Source organism: Mandrillus leucophaeus, unplaced genomic scaffold (assembly GCF_000951045.1).
Source record: "Mandrillus leucophaeus isolate KB7577 unplaced genomic scaffold, Mleu.le_1.0 Scaffold899, whole genome shotgun sequence".
Classification (NCBI taxonomy): domain Eukaryota; kingdom Metazoa; phylum Chordata; class Mammalia; order Primates; family Cercopithecidae; genus Mandrillus; species Mandrillus leucophaeus.
In genome coordinates, this window is record NW_012109796.1 from 298,989 (window position 1) to 315,692 (window position 16,704).

General features: G+C 48.7%; 1 protein-coding gene across 1 annotated transcript in view; it reads left to right on the forward strand.

Moving 5' to 3' along the window:
• The window catches only part of DDX31 (DEAD (Asp-Glu-Ala-Asp) box polypeptide 31), an 80,033-nt gene extending 66,846 nt beyond the window's left edge, over window positions 1-13,187 (forward strand). The window contains 1 exon segment of the mRNA XM_011969545.1: window positions 12,450-13,187. Coding sequence (XP_011824935.1) covers window positions 12,450-12,696 — 247 coding nt within the window. The 3' untranslated portion in view covers window positions 12,697-13,187.
• The last annotated feature ends 3,517 nt before the right edge of the window (window positions 13,188-16,704 follow it).

Genomic DNA, 16,704 nt, shown 5'->3' on the forward strand with positions numbered 1-16,704 from the left:
CGGTTTACAGTACCTAAGACTGGTTTTACCCCTTACTTCTGCCACCTGCCTTTCTAATGTTCTTAGAGCTTAGAAACGTCTGGGACATCTTCATTATCAGTAGTGCAATAATTTTGTCCCCCTATTCCCAGCTTCCTCTTTAAAATTACTAGACAAACAGCAGTTTGAATGGTTGGAAAGTAGTTTTATTTGCATAAATTTTCTCAAGTCAGCCTAGCCCAAATGTTACCTGGTAGCTCCTAATTTTATCAAATAGGGTATAGAGTTTAACTGGGGCCCTCCTACCCCTTAGTACCTGGTAGATCTGGGCGTGCTAAGTCAGTGCTCAGCAGGCCCTGATCATTAGGAAGAGGGAAAGTGGGACCAGAACCAGCGCACCCTGTGGCTTGTGTGCCAGGCCCTGCAGAGGATTTCCTTAATCTCCCACACTTCAGAAGTTCTAGAAGTCATTTATTTTCTAAAATAAACATCCTCGTGGAAATCATACACACCAGTCACCCCTTCTTCATAGATAGGACAGGTTCACAGATTTTTCCTGTCTGAATTATCACAAATGCTTCCAATTTGAAATTTTGCAAAGCTCTGGTTTGGGCCGTTTTTCATCTTGGAAGGCCTGTGCTGTGTTGTTCTCTGATTCTCACCCTTGCTCATTCAGCGGTTGTCTAATACCTGGGAAGAGCTAACTGTGTGGAATAGAGCTCTGGCTTGAGGAGTCCGTACCCCCGTTAGCCCTCTCCCTTGCCCCTCTCTGGTTTCTTACATGCCGACTCTGGGAGAATCACAGTGATGACATCTGGGTTTGAATCACACAGACACCGGGATTGAATCCTGGCTGGGCCACTTGCAGTCTGTGTGCCTCTGGACAAGTCACTCAGCGTCTCTGTGCCTGGGTTCTCTGGCCTCAAAGGGGAGGTACCCAAGTCGCCCTTTCATCGTGGGGGTCAAGCCAGAGGATGCCTGGAAACAGCGTGGTGTGCAGCACGGGAATAAGCGGGAGCACCCGGTGGATCATCACAGCGACCATATTATCGCGTTGCTGCTTCCCCCAGCCCCCACCATTGTCGCAAATACCCGTGGAACCGAGAATAAGAAAAGTGCCTTGTAGCACCCTGGAACTTTTCTTATCAGGAACAACCTTGAAAACGTGGAACCGGGTCCCTCAAAGACGAGCATTAAGAAGCTGCAGCTGCATCTCCCTGTAAAGCAATATTCTCATCATTAGAGCAGCTTGCCTGCCAATTTTTATGTGGCATTTACAACCTCCCTAATATCACTTAATTAGCTGAAGGCAAACCTGGAATCTTGCCCACTGTGAAAACTTTCTCGATTTCATTGAGCCAGTTAGCATTCTGTAAAAAGACAGATTGGCCAAACATGAGATGAGAGGCTGGACGAAACCACGCTTGGAGACATGAGGATTTCTCCGTGTAAATCCACTGCACCTGAGTCAGTGCTCATCTACTCCGTCTCAGCCGCGTCCAATACTGTTGATCCCTCCGGCCTCCTTAAACCGGTCTCTTCCCTCCACTTCCCAAACGCTGTCTTTATAAATAGCAGCCCTCAGCGCCCCCCGGCACTCCATCTGAACCTCTGAAAGTCTCCCACCGAGTCTGCCTGTGGCCACGGTGCCTCAGCCAGCCAGCACCTCCACAGCCCTCACCCCGTCTTGCCCTGGCTTAGCACCTTTCAGTGGCATCCTGTTAGGCTGTGATTAGAGCAAGCCACAACAAACCCCCCTCCTCACAAAGGCCCCAGCCTTTGCTGACTGTTCAGCCTCATCCAACACCCCTGTTTCTTATCCTTTCCTCAGAGCCTTTGCCTGAACATATCCTGGGCCTGGACCTCTCCCCTCCCTGCGGTGCCCTCCCCAGCCAAGCAGACACCCTCACGCCTCTGTGCCCTGACCCTGGTCTGTCGTGGTGGCAGCTTTACATCTGCTGATGGTGTTATTTGTATGTGTGGTCGGCGTCTGCCCCTCCTCGAAAGTGTAGCTTAGAGAACAGACCCCGCCTGGTTTTTGCTCATCATACAGGTTGGGTATTTCTCATCCAGAATGCTTGGGGACCAGAAGTATGTCAGGTTTCAGTGTTTTCAGATTTTGTAGTGTTTGCGTTGTACAGGTTTTTTGAGCACCCAGACCCTGAAATCTACAGTGCTGCAGTGAGCATTTCCTTTTAGTGTCATGCATCATGCATCATGCCGGTGCTCAGAAAGCTTTGGATTTTGGAGCATATCGGTTTTCAGATTTGAGATGTTCAACCTGAGTGCCCAGCACCTATCACAGAACCTGGCACATAGTAGGTGCTCAGTAAATTTTTTGTAATAGATGAGTAGAAACCAAAATGCCCTATAATTCTGAGAGGAAGTGCAAAAAGGAAAAGAAAAGAAGAAGGAATTGTTCTGACATGAAAAGAAGGTAAATCCCTCTTTATTGTGTAGTGAATTTGGAAAACAGCAAACCCTGCCTGGTGGGAAAGTCGTCTTTCAGAACTCCATGGGCCGCTCGTCGGTCATTCTGTCCTAAGAGAGCAGGCCTGGAGTTGGGATCTCCTTCCTCAACATAAAGGCATCCTCAGGAAGGACAGCATTCCCCCTACCGATGCCCCTTGTGGCCAAGCCGCTGGTTCTGTTCCCAGTGAAGGAGGCCTGGGATCAGCCCACAGTGCAGAGATGAATGGGCTCAGGAGTAGGGCCTCCACCCCGCCTGGACAAGGCCAGAGCAGGCATCCAGGCAGAGAGAGGTCACTAGGCCTTGCTGGAAGACCAGAGCAAAACAGTTAGGACCACCAGAAGTAGCCATGAGGACAGATGTGGCAGTATATGGGGAAACAGAATGTGCTCTGGAAATCTGCTGGGGAATTGTATGAAAATGCTCTGCCCAGGCTCCAACCCAGGAGACCGTGGTTCCGTAAAATCTAAAATTATGAAGGGTGAGATAGAAGTGACCGTGAACTTGACCCAGGGACAGTCCCTGGGAACTTGAAAGAAATGTGGTCCTCAGGGCAGATGATGAAATGTTCTCCTTCACATGGCAGGGCAGTGAGGTGCTGGCTAAATATATCCGTAAAGATGAGGTAGGATTAATCAGTGATTTTTTATGTAGACCATGGGCAAGCTGCACAGATGATAGCCAAGAACATGCTCTCGTGGCCTCTGTCAAGGGAGGCAGGCTGGCACCTCTGGGGTCCATGCTGGATCATCATGTCTTTAGGACATTTGTCTTAAGAATAAACTCTCATTCAGCGTGGAGCAAGGGATCAGAGCACTACTGTGGAAGGCAACTGCGTTTCTTCTGAGTGGGGAACACCGGCCTGTAGTCACTCAGGGACCGTTTGTCAGATGAATCCATCTGTTGGTTATAGAGTTCACGCACGTCGTGTTCACAGGCAACTCCAAATGGGTTGCACGGTGTGGGCACACGCTCCAGCAGGGGGTCTGCCCTTCCCCTCTCAGCACACCCCATGCAAAGCCAGTTTCCACTGCTTTACCTTCTTTCTATGGTCGGGTACTGTGGGCCTTACTTTTCGGGCTCTGGTTTAATTACAGCTGTGCACACGCAGCTTTCTACATTTGGCCTTTTGCTTCCACCATGATTTTTTTCTATCTGACACCATGCAATTACCAGCATTCTGCCTCCTCGTGGAACAAACCCACCCTCCTCCCCACCCTGCTAATGAGGCGATTAGAGGATTTCACGGTGACCCTGAGCTTCCTCCACACCTGGGTCACCTGCAGACAGCAGGAACCACAGGGCATGCTTTCAGTCATGCAGTCAGGGCTGACAACAAAGAACAGGAACCCAGCCAGCCTCTCCCGGGACGATGCTGGAGACGGGCACATCCGCTGCTGGAGCTGCCCAAGCACTGGAATTAGAAGATGTGGCTGGCCTAGCACGAACTGCTAGATGCCAGATGCGGCTGCGTGCAACAGGAGAGTACCAGCTCTTCATTAGCTCGTCCTCGCTCAGAGCTCTTCTAGTTCATATCATGTGAGAGATCAAGAAAGAACATGACAGTCCCCCAGGTCTCCCCTTGCTGCACACAGGGTAGTTTTAGTCGTCCCAAACCCCTCCTGTATTACAGCCGACTACCTACTCTCCTCTTATAATCTAACGCTGCTTTCATTAAGCTGCTCCCTGCAAGAGGAAGGTGTATATCCGGGGCCCCTCCACCCTCTTCTTAATGATGTCAGAACCTTTCCATCGTGTTATAACCTATACGAAATGACTTCAGGTCTTTTTCAAATATCTCCATGTTGGTCCCCGTGTTACAGCTACAGTCCAAAATGTAGAGTAATTCGTTAACTACTTAATAGTCAAAATGAGGGATACAGTTGAGAACCAGCATCCCAGAGCGACAGCATGTGACACTTTGTGCATGTCAGTTTTAAGTGCTCGCGGCGGTGGTGGCAGCATCTCTTTTGAGGGCTTATGTGTGTTCTCTGCCGAGCTGAGTCCTCCATGCACATTATCTCATTGAGGCCTCACCCAGACCCTGTGACCAAGGCAGGATCCTCAGTGGCCAGTGTAGAACTCGGAGCCTGGTCATATGATTCTGAGTCTGAGAGACCCTGAAGCCCAAACTCTCAGCCAAGGGCTGTGTCCACTTTCTCACCTGCCCCGTCTGGAAGCTGCTGGTTTATAGAATCCGTATTGGGCGAAACAGCAAGTATATGAACCCAAGGAGATAACTACTCATGTAACCAAAGAAATGGCCTTAAAGTAGGAGATGTTTTGGTTGTGTGTATGGAAGAATTTGGTTTGAAACGGTCAGAATATCTTCGTAATGGGCAGTGTGATGAATGCTTTAGTACATTAGCTTATTAATCCTTTTGTAAGTGAATAAACTGGGACTTAGAGAGTTGAGTACCTTGGCCAGACTTCCAAAAGTGGGTCGTAGATGTTTTCTACTCTTTGGGAAAATCATTGGAACAACTTTGAGAAGAGACGATCATAAGCAAGATTTGGATCTGACTTTTTTTCCAGTTTCCTCTAGGTCTGGAAGCAGAACGGTACAGTGCTAGGAGCGTGGGTTTTGAAGCCCACATTCCTGAGTTTGATCCCAACCATAGCACTCAGCAACAGCTTAGCTGTAAAATGGAGGTGCTGTCGGGTTGTCGTGTAGGGTGTAGGGTGTGGGGAACGGTAAGGAATGTGCAGCCTTAGCTCAGGGCTGATCTCAGAGTGGGTGTTTGATAAACAGCGGTTCCTCTGCCCTGTCTCACTTCCTCTCTTTGATCTGTAAATAAAAAGATGGAAACTACGTAGTCTTCCCTGAGTCTGCCCAGCCTGGCCCAGTCTGGTCCCGTGGGTCCCATTGCACCTCTCATGGTTAGTGTGGCCTCTGCTTCAGCATCCCTGGCGTCCCAGTGCCTTGCAGCCCCCAGGGCTGTCCATTCATGGACCTGGCTTGCCATTAGAGCTTCTGAGAATGAACCAGAATTCACGACTTTCATTTTCCACCCTTTGGTCTTATTTCCACTGTTTGGCCTCTGTGAGATTCAAATGCTGTGTGTACATGATGTGCAAACATAGAAGGTGGTGTTAACGATCAGACCAGGCCTTAGTTCACATGGCAATGTGCCACAAATCTGAGGATGACTCTTGTCTCCTCCCCTTTTCTCCTTCTCATGCTGTTAATAATAACAATAGTCAGTATTTACTGAGTACTTCCATAACAGGCTGTGTGATGAATACTTGAGAATGTTAGCTCATTAATCATCTCATAAGTGAATAACCTAGGACTTAGAGAAATAAGTACCTTGGCCGAACTTCCAGAATCAGTTCTACAGCCTGTATGAGGCTGTATGAGGCTGTGCCGGGACCCCTGCTCAGAGGGTCTTACTTCTGGTGTGCCTGTCTCAGGCTGTACCAGGGCCCAGCTGCTTCTTGGTCCACACTGTTGCAGCCTGTCATCTGGATGACTCGGCTCCACCTATCCTATCTGTCCAGGTTCTTTTCAAAGTCTGGTTCGTGAAATTCTCCAGACTTACAATGGAAATTGCCCAGCAAGAAGTATGGGACAATCACGTCTGTTAGTGCAGGGGATGATAATGGCAAGGATGGCGGCTCCACTGATGGGGTCCTCAGCGGCCAGGCACTGGCCCCCATGATGGATGGCTACTGTGGCCCTCACTGCAATCATGATGTTATCCCTGTTTTACAGAGGAGGAAACCGCCCATGATGGCACCACTGTCCACTGGGCAGAGCTGGGATTCGAACCCAGACCTCTGGTTCCAGGTTGAAACTTGCCAACTAAATCCCTGCCCATTTGCGTATGTGACAATGTATGCCACCCTTCTAATGGCAAGACCTGACATCTGTCCCAGTTCAAGCTCACCTTGCCAGCGTAGGCCCATCCCTTCGGTCTCCTGGACTGTTGTTATTTTGTCAGCCAGTGTATTCGCTGTTCCTGCAGATGTGGTAGATATACCTCATGATATCATCCAGTTCGCCCACAGTGTCAAACAGGACAGGCCCAGGGGGCTGCGCTGTGGGGTGTGGGGCTGGGACTCTGCCCCAAGCTGGTCTCTCTCAGTCAGTGTTTTCAGTGTGTAATCATATAACAGTTCCAACCACAACTCATTGCTGCCGTGTTCACCCTGTATCCTCCATCTTAACAGTAATTCATGAGACTTCACAGAGAATTCAAATGTATTGAGCTCTCTAACGCACTGTAGGCCGTTTACCTTCCTACTGGCCGTGTGCCTGTGCGTAGGTCCTTTCCGATGTACGGGGAAACGAAGCTTGGAGAAAGCTGCTGTGACTCCACAAGGTCATCAGCTAGGCGAGTGGCAGAACTGGGATTCCAACCAAGGTCATCAAATTCTGGTCCTCTGCCCGTCCCCAGCACTGCCACCTGCCATCTGAAGTTCCTGCTTATGTTCTGACAGAACTTCCTAAGAGTTTTGGTCACCTGGGCTAAATAATCTCAAAGTTCCCATCCATTTCTGGGGCTCTGGTTAGGCCCTTCATTTTCAGACATCAGCTGTACCTAAATATGATCTCCCCTTTTTCCCATTGTGTGCGTGGCCTCCAGGCAGCAAGTGCGCCAGGCCATCCACGGTTTTTCTCGGTCGCCTGTGGTCTGCGCTGCCTGCCACTGTGCCTGTCCTTGGCCCAGGGCTCAGAGTTCTGAGCTTCACTAGATCTTGATCATTGGCACGAAGCTGAAGTCCACTTTTCACCAGCCTCTGCGTCCACAGAACCCCTCCCAAGAATGCTGCTGTGGTTCCCATGATTCTCACTGCCACAGCAGGACTCAACCGGAGCTGAGCGTCTGCTGGGGCTCCGGTAGTTTTACAAAAGCTAGACTTGGTTGGATCCTAAGAAATCACAAAGAAGGCACCCCTGAAACAGCTGGTCTGCCAGTGTACCAGAACAGAACCCGGAGGTTCCGAGAGTCTTGATACAGTTCCTTTTCCTCACTGACCATAAAAGGTAGGGTAGCGTCCTCCCTGGGCCGGTCCACGCCAAGGTGAAGTTATCATGGCATCTCACACCAGCTTATTCTTTACCTCAGCTCCTCTGTGTACAAGCATACAGAGGGCCCGCTTGTCACATTCCCCTGGAGTTGCCTGTTACTCTCACTGTGACCTGAGAGCCACCAAAACCCTACCCAGAGCATGGCCACCTTTTTGTCATCCATGGAGTCAGTCACAAATGTAGGGACTCAGTCAGCCCCGGGCCACCCGAAATCATCGCTGTCTCCTGCGTTCACTGAGAGCCCAGGCTTTTCTTCCCACCTGGGGGATTTGTGTCCTCAGCAGAGACTTTCAGCGCCTAGCCGTGGCCCTGGAACATCAGATCAGAGGAGTGTGCTTCATCAGTCCTCAGTCTGTCTGAAGAAGCCCCCTCTGTCTGTCTGTCTGTGTTTTAGTTGTACTACAGCCTCGCAGAATCAAACCAGCTCAAAGGCAAAAGGCAGAGAGGTTTCTGATTAGTAGAAATTAAAATACTCTGGCCTTTCACTATTGGACAAAATTCTACCGTTTGCTTTTGTTTCCCCTTAGAGTGAATATACTGTTATTTTCTAGTTATAAAAATAATGCATGCTCATTGTAAAACTACAGGACCTAGGGAAAAGCTCAACAATCACCCATAAGCCCACATTCAGGTTCACCCTGATACATTTCCTTTATCCTTCAGACTTTGCACATATACATATAGACATACAGATTTATGTATATTAAAAACATTTTACGCCAGGAATTTGCCCCTTGTTTTGAAAACTGTAGCATGGTGGCAGACTGCTATGGTTCAACTCTGTGAGGTCAGATTTCCTGAGTTCACATTCTTGCATTACTGGTTTGTGGCCCTGGACAAATGACCTAATCCCTCTGTGCCTCAGTTTCCTTACCAGGAAGTGGGGATACTAGTAGTACCTGTTTCAGGTGGTGGTTGGAAAAGTGAGTGAGTTAAATGCCTACTTCATGTAGTCATTTGAATGACTTTGATTTGACCTGTTTTATATTTAAATCCATTAACAGCCCATGTAATTGGTATTTGATTAAATGTTTTCATCTATTTGTAGAGCCCATTCAGGACGCCATTGTGGTCATCACTGCTCTTCAAACAGAGCCTGCAGGAAGTGCTCGAAAGGAGCCTTTCAAAACCTTGGGGAAAAGATGGATTGTTCAGTGACCGTTGTGGATAACTGGATAACTCTTAGGAAGAAACAGTTCATTTCTCTATTAATCAAAATAAAACTTAGATGGAATTAAAGCAGTAGCAAGCTAGATGAAAAAATACTTCAATATTTTTGAAATCCTGGGATGAAGACTTTTCAAAACATGACCCTAAAGCCATAAAACTTGGAAGAAACTATTGATACTTAACAGTACATAAATAAAATTTAAACTTCTGTCCTATAACAGAATGCCATTAACAAAAGCCTGAATTCGAATGGCTTTTTACCCAGGAAGCTCATTCTGAGAATTTAATGATGAAGTTGGGAGAAGGCCCTGCGATCTCTTCTCCAGTGGTCATTGTAACAGGGTGTATTGATTTTCTAATTAGGCTGTGATTTCACCTTATTGGCGGTGCAAGTGACATCTGCCTGTCATGCTGAGTAATCCAGCCTGGTAACTGGGGAGGGGTTTATTCAGCCTTCACTACAAGGGAGTTCCCTGTGGTTAGATAAACTGATCTGTTGCTTGGTAACTACAGGATTACTATGGTGGATGCTCAGGAAGGCCATTGGAGAGGGGTGCGGGTATTTGGAGGGGAAGGAGGGCGAGAAACTTGGCAGGTTCCTGGGAGCATTGCAGCTTGGCGGAGGGAGAAATTGAGCGCCCATCGCATGTTTGGGTTTAGAGTAGTTCATCTTCCCATCTGTACTTCGCCTTTTCAGCACTGGGCCTTGGAACAAAGGACCAGGAGACAGGGAGCTGGCCAAGGGATAAATGGGTTTTGTTGAGGTGGCTGTTGTGACAGCAGGTGAAACCCCTGCAGGGTTGGCCTGAGCTTCTCCCACTTAAGGAAGAGGTCTGGGCTGGAAAATGCCACCCTCTGCCTGCTTGCTGACCACCGGAACCTCTGAGTGTGTGGACTGCTGGCTTTGTATCCCGGGTTGAAAGGACATTGGCTAACGTGATGAAATAGCCAGGAAAGGTGGTGATGATAACTGAAGGCGCATAGGCCCCATCTCCAAGACGTGCATCCTCTTCCACCACATGGGCTCTCCTGTTCCTACTCAGTGGCGCAGTGTACACCCTAGTGGTTGCCTTCCTCCACCCCAGACCCACGGTGTTTGTCCATGAAGGGACAGGTCTTGAGGAGCTGTGGAAGTGGCCCCGGTGGTGTGTGGGTGTCTGCCTATTGTGTAGGCTGCGTTCATGGGTACAGGCTTTTGCACTTTTGAGTGGATGGCAGCCTGGGAGCATGGGCACACTGCCTGAGTGCTGGTGTCTGGAAGATGCTCCTGCAGCCCGCACCGCCTCTGTAGGCAGTTAGTGTATCAGTCACCCCAATAAGATGCGGGTTCTTTATTTTGCCTTAGCGGGAACAGGAGCCATCATTGAAGTGCTGGAGCTTATGCTGGGGAGAATATTTTGACTGAAATTTTGCATATTTTGAAACTTAGGTTGTTACATTTAAAATTATACACATTGTGAACCTGGCTTCAAACAAGAGGGAAGAAAAAGCATTCCTTCCTGTCAGACCCTTTTCACTCTGTCACATAACCTGACTAAAAATAAACTACAGGCACAGGAACTGGCAGCCCTCAGTTTGGAACAAGTTGAGTGCGCCCAACCGCAGGCTCTGTCTCCTGCCACTTCCCAACCACAGGTCAGCCCCCCGCGGCTCGGCCCGGTGCACTCAGTCCGCATGGGTGGGTGACCCATGATGAGGCTCGCTGCTCTTTGGGAAGTGGTGGATGCTGTCGGAAGAGCCCTCGTCCAGCTGTCAGGGGCTGTAGCACCAGTCCTGGCTCCTGGGTGGCTCTGGGGGACGTGCGTGGCATCTGCAGACCTGTTTCCTAATGTTTAACTGTGATTGTGATCCACATGCCAACTACCAGCTACCCCCTTATACGTCTTAATTTTTTCTAATCCTCACACCTATGAGCGCCATTCTCAGTGAGGAAACTGAGGCACGGAGCCTGAGTTGCTCATTCCATGTCCTCAGCTGATGAGTGACAGTCAAGTTCCAATCCCGGCTTCTCCCTCCTCCGCCCCATGGCTCTGCCGTCTCCCTTCACCACTCTCTACTCAGTCGCCTGGCTCCTGCCCCACTGTCCTGCTGAAGTAGTCCTTAGGAGACCACAGAGGACCCCTCCTGTCACATCTCGGCCATTTTCCACCCTTGGTCCAGCTGAGTCCTCCTGCCCTGCCTGACCCTGCAAATCGTTCTCTGCCCTGAGTTTGCCTCGGCTTCTCCACTTACCAGCCATGTGGTCCTGGGGCAAGTTACCCTCCCTGGGTCTTTGTGTCCTTGTCTGTAAATGAGGATAATAACCATACCTACCTTGTTGAGCGAGGATTGTAGGAGGTCGTATACATGAATCATTTCCCACAGACCCCAGGATGTCTTCCCTGTATACTTCTAATCTTCTCACTACATCCTGCCCTAATGTGCTCACCCCATAAACTCCTGGCCCTTACATGTTATCTCCTCACTGTCCCCTTGCTTCAGATCTTCTTTTCCCGCAGAGGTTGGCTTGAATGTGTCTTCCTGTATGTTACAATAGAAAACACCATTGTATGACTGTCACCCTGTCCTCTGGAGTGTGATTATAACCAGGTATTATTGCTTCAGCTCGGTGATAATGGGTTCTACAAGCTTTCACAGTCAGGTTAATAACATAGTATTAGTCTTATTTCTAATTCTTGGGTTTTAAGGCATTCTGTTACATTTGTTGTGACCACAATTTCAGTTCAGTTTATTCTCTGATTGCAGCAAAGAGAATGCTGTAAACGTAGTAGCAGAATGTAATGTCTGTCTTTGTGACAACCCCATGACACTGTAGTGTCCTAAGACACTGCCATTTTGGTACTGAAGGAATTGCCAACAAGGCCCCATTGGTAATTGTTTTATTGTTGTTGCTTTGGTTAAGATCTTGTCTTAGGAAACATTATTTTACTCTTCAATTTTCATGATCATTCTTCTGATGTATGATTGAACATCTATAAATTTCCTCCTCTGGTCTTCTGATTAAATGGTAAAATTGCCATCTTTTCAGGACAGTTATCAGGATGTGACATCTGAAATTGATTTTCTACCCTTGGCATTTTCTGAGTGGCTTAGGGCAGGGAGAAGCCTCCCTCTAACACCCGGGTCTGTGTGGGCTGGAGAGAGCTGCTGGTCTAATCCTCAGTGCAGACATTGACCAGGCTGTGCCCTGGGTTTGGGCTTTGTAGGGTCAGAAATATGTTTAATAGTTTTTTCCATTCATATGATTCCATTCATATCAGGCTCTCATCCCAGCCATCACTCTGGGACCCTGGAGGGCTGCATAGACCTTGCTGGACTCTGCTCCCGCAGGGCTGAGTCCTGAAGCCCTCAGGAGCCCATGAGGAGGCCAGTTGCTTTAAGCTGCTTGGGGGTTACCGGGAAGCTGCCGCAAGCTTTCACTGCTTCATGTTGTTGAGTGTGACGGTGGGTTTCTCCCCGTCCTTTGGCAAACCGCTGTATCATACACCTCATTTGCCATCAGAGCATGAGGGTGTATAGTTCTTTTTTTCCCCATGAAAACAACACAGAACAAAGCCTCACTTTTAAAAATGCCATGGTATTTTGCCACCGTTATGAAAATCTGTCAGCGCCGTATCTAATCTTCTGGTGCATAGAATATCAAAACAAGTGCCATTGAAGGAATTGTACTTCTGTTAATACAAAAATGTCAGCTTCACAGCCTCAGAACCAGCTGCTATCAGCCTCTTTCCAAATGGGAAAGAAAAATAGTAATAATAAAGTTTCCTTTCCCTCTCTGCCGTTACTGTTCTTCAGGCCTGACCTTCATAAGAAGACCCAGAGTAAACACAGCCTTACTGAAATCCTACGTTCGGAATACTCAAGTGGCATAGAGCCTGGCGTCGCCAAGGTCAAAAAGCAAAACGCACCCGGAGAGCCTGGTAGCCGGCCCCTGCGGCCCAGTCTGCAGCCGACACCCTGCTTTGGCCATGGGAAAACATTAAAATGGAGAAAAACCCAGAAAGCTTTACAGCAGGACAGCAAGACTTCCCAGAAAGTTTAAAATCTCTCTGGGTCTTCGAGTGGATCCTGGAAGCCCTGGGTGGCAGTAGATTGATGTCCTGTTCTTGTCAGAGGAGCCTTGTGAAAAACAATTGCTGTCTTTCTCTGAATACCACGTCCCCAAGAATCAGAGGGGCCACAGCCCTTTTCCTCCGTGGGAGGCCCTGGAGCCTGATAGAAATCAGTGGTGTGGGGCACCATAGAGACTAGCCAGCTCCCGATGGAAGGGGTCTGTGTCTTGCATTGATCCCGTCAGTACCCGGCACTCCCTTCACCCAGGCGCTGACATGCCGGGGTTGAGCTGGCACTCTGGGACGTGGTATAAGAACGTCTTGCGTGTCAGTCTGGAACGGGGTTGATTGCTGCCCTTACCTGTGTTCTGAAGTTTCACAGCTTGACTTCAGCCTACCTATCAGTGCATACATTGGCATGAATTTTGTGAATTAGGGTGTTAAAAACTGGAATTGAATTTGTACAAAGAGAGAAGAAAATACAAAAAGTTTTTGGGCTGGGTCAAAAAATACGAATGTGTTTTCAGGCTCGTGATCCCTCTTATTTTCCTCTGGAAACACGAGATTGCATTTACATGCATTGTTCCTTCTTTTATGTCCATGGAAAACTCATTCTCTCAGGCTAATTGATTTACTGTTGGCTTTTTATTATTTGCCTTTGAAGTCAAAAGGCCCCAGTATCCCAAGTTTTTTTTCCCTATCAAATCCCGTCTTGTCTTCAAGAAAGGTCTGGGGGTCTTTGTATTGTGACCCAGGCCACAGCTGCCCCCCCCTCCCCCCGCGCCCCTGCATTGTGTTTTCTGGGAGGTTTGAAAGAGGCCCCCTAGAGCGGATTGATTTCCCAATAAATGTAAGATTTGGGCACTTGCAGAGGGGTGCAGAAGAGAAAGGGTTGAAGGCCTCCACACCACTGGGCACCACTCCTGTCCTCTCCGCTGTCTCTTGCTTTCTCACTTCCCTTCTCCTCTGCAGTGACGGTGCCACCCTCCGTGGTCTCCCCAGGACCAGTGTTGAGGCACCACTTCAGCAGATACCCCTAGATCCATGAAAGGCCTAGGTGGCCACGAGAGGGTGGTGAGAGTTGGCAAAGTGGGCCTTCCCGCAGGGACCACGGGGGATCAGCATCCTTGCCACCGTTCTAGACACAGGTGAATGTCAGTGGGCACCCACACCGGCAGGGACTCCAGTGTGAGGGCGAGGAGGAGCCTAGTGAGACTGGATCCTCTGCAGGTGGAAAAACAGGACCTTCTCAGAGTTGGCTGTCACATACAAATTAACAGGGACTGTTGGTGAAGTTTCTAACGATAATAATTTAAAAACAACAACCGTGTAGCACATGTCAGCCTGACTTTGGGCAAATCTGCCACCTTGCTTTTATTTCGATGTGTAATGGTTCACATGATTTGGATGAGAAAAGGAGGGTTCAAACTTTATAGACAAAACCCGGCTGTGTGAAAAACAGGATTAATGCCAGTGATTGGGGATGATCAAAGAGAAACCTGACTTTTTCTCCCCCTAGTACTCATTCCACTAAAGGGCGAACTGGCAGAGTTCTGCATGCCTGGGGGGAAAGAGGAGTGCTAGAATCGTGCCTCGTGTGAGTGACGGTCATTCCGAGATCAAAACTTACACACCTCATCTGCTAACTCTTACGGTGAGGGTTTCTTGCCATAGATGCTATGTGGGTCTGAGTAGAATCAATATATTACCCCAGTTAATAAAGAAACATGGATTTAGCAGATTTAAGGTTAATATTGTTTAAATTTAAATAACCTTAAAATAAATCTCTTTCTCTTTTATTACGGCTCTTGGCAGATTATACATTTCAGGCATCAATTAGGCAAAGCTTGAGCCTAATTCCACTGTACGTACTCTAATTTTTGTGTGTATGTTTAACCATGCCTCTTTTTAAAATTTCCCAAACTTACCCACGTCTCTATATCGTAAGCCTGGTTCCCATAGTTAGAGTCACACAGAATTTGGACATTTAATAGAATGTTGCAGCCTAAAAGCGTTTCCCCCAAGTGGGCTTGTAGAATGTTTTTTTGGAATCCAGAACATCCTCAGGTTTGCCACAGCCTTAGCAGTTGACGGGCCTCATTCTCACGCACTGAAGGTCAGAAAGCCCTTGCTGAGAGATGAAGTCAGCGCTGATGTGCAGACAGCCCCTTCCACTCTAGAGAAGCGACGAGCCAACCAAATCTCAGTAAAGGACTTTTTTTTTTTTTTTTTAAAAGCCCAGTGGGTTACTGTGATTTTTTTTCTTTTCCCCCTGGAGTGAAGGGAGGAGAACTTTAGGGAAGAGGGAAGTAAATGAGACCTTTCGGAGCAGGTATCTTCCCAAACTGCCAGGGGCCTCCCTGCTTAACCCTTCAGGCCACAGTCAGTGGAAGCCATTAAAATCCGAGCATTGCTTCGTAGAGACACAAGTTAAAGGCTTTTCCACTGGAGAAGTTGCCCTGCTTGAAAAGGGTTCTTAACTGGTCTTGTTAAACCTCCCCCCTGACCATTAGACATTATCTCTTAATCCGCTCCACAGTAGGAAGAATCCAGAGCCAGGCCTGTCAGTGTCGGGCAGTGGGCACCCTGAAAATCAGCTCAGGTTCTCAACTTGCCCCAGTCCTCAATTTCCCTTGCGACCAAGGGCCAGCAGGGAGCTCTCAACTTCTTTTCAGCTTTGTTGCCCCCTCCCTGTGGAGTCGACGTTTATGAGGGGGAATGGGTCAGTGGCGCAGCGGGAGAAGATGCCTTCTCAGCCCTCTCCTATTGTCAGGCCTGTTGGGGTCCCACATTTATTCTTTTTTTCTTACATGAGAGCTCGCCCAACCTCAGGGTTGGGAACAGAAACCAATTTAGCTTTCTAAGTGGGTGGAAGGCAGGAGCCCACCTCACTGCAAAGGTTGTGAAGTTATTATTGCAGATGGGATGTGCAGGACAATTTAAAATATTCTAATTATAAACTTGTAGGGAAGCCTTGTTCTTCATTAATGTAAGATATGAAATCGCCTCTGAGGTACAAGGACAATTACATAGTTGAGAATGTGTCTGTGGTTTGCGCTGCCACTGTGTAAATGTGAGGGTGGTTGCTACCGTCTATCTCCTTCACTTTCACAAAATGAAAAGCACACCAGTGCAAGTTGTCCTTTGATAGATTTTTAATATGATTTTAAAGAGTTTTGTTTGGTCTCATTCTTATTCAATGAGATTAATTTAAAGCACTTATCCCCTGGGTTTAAGTCAATCCATGTAGGATTTGGGCAGGGTTTGTTGCATGGGGGGTTTTGTTTGCAGGAGGCTATGAGAGACTCCTTTCCCACTTCATTAACCCTGAGTTGGGGACAGTCTCCCCTCGCCCCCCACCAGAGCCAGAGCTGGGGATTTACCAACCCCCATTCACATGCAAAAGAACTCGAAAGCCGAGGGGCTCCTTGACTTAATTAGCTGCTGTGCATTTTGCAAAATCAGAATAATACCCTTGCCATCCCAGGAAAGAAAGCTGCTGTGCGCGAGTGTTGGGGGGCAGGGAGGAAACAGTAGCGGACCTGGCTGTGGGTCTGGTTTTCGAGAGGGGTTATAGTCTGAACACGGCCCCCGTCTTCAGAGAAACCCTGCCCCCAAACTAGAGCCCCCCAAAACTTCCCCGCGCTGAGGGTTAGCGAGCTGCAGGTGGTGTGTGGGAGGGAAGCACCTGCGCCCACCTCCCCAGAGAGGGAACAGTCTCAGGTGACCATGGCCCTTTGAACGTGAACTGGAAGCCTCGAGTCTGACTCGGGACTTAAACCCCTCTCCCCTGAGATGCTAGAGCTGCGGTCTGGGGCAGCCAGAAGAGATGAGGCAGACGCTGAGATTTGGCTCCCCTCCGGGTCTCATTTCCAACCTCCTCCCGGGGTAAAGGGGAGGTGAGAAGATGTGGGAGTGGGGCTTTACCCGATGTGGCGTCTGGTTCGCAGCGAAGGCGCGCGGAGTCCTGCCTGGTGCGGGAGGCCCGGAGGCCGGAG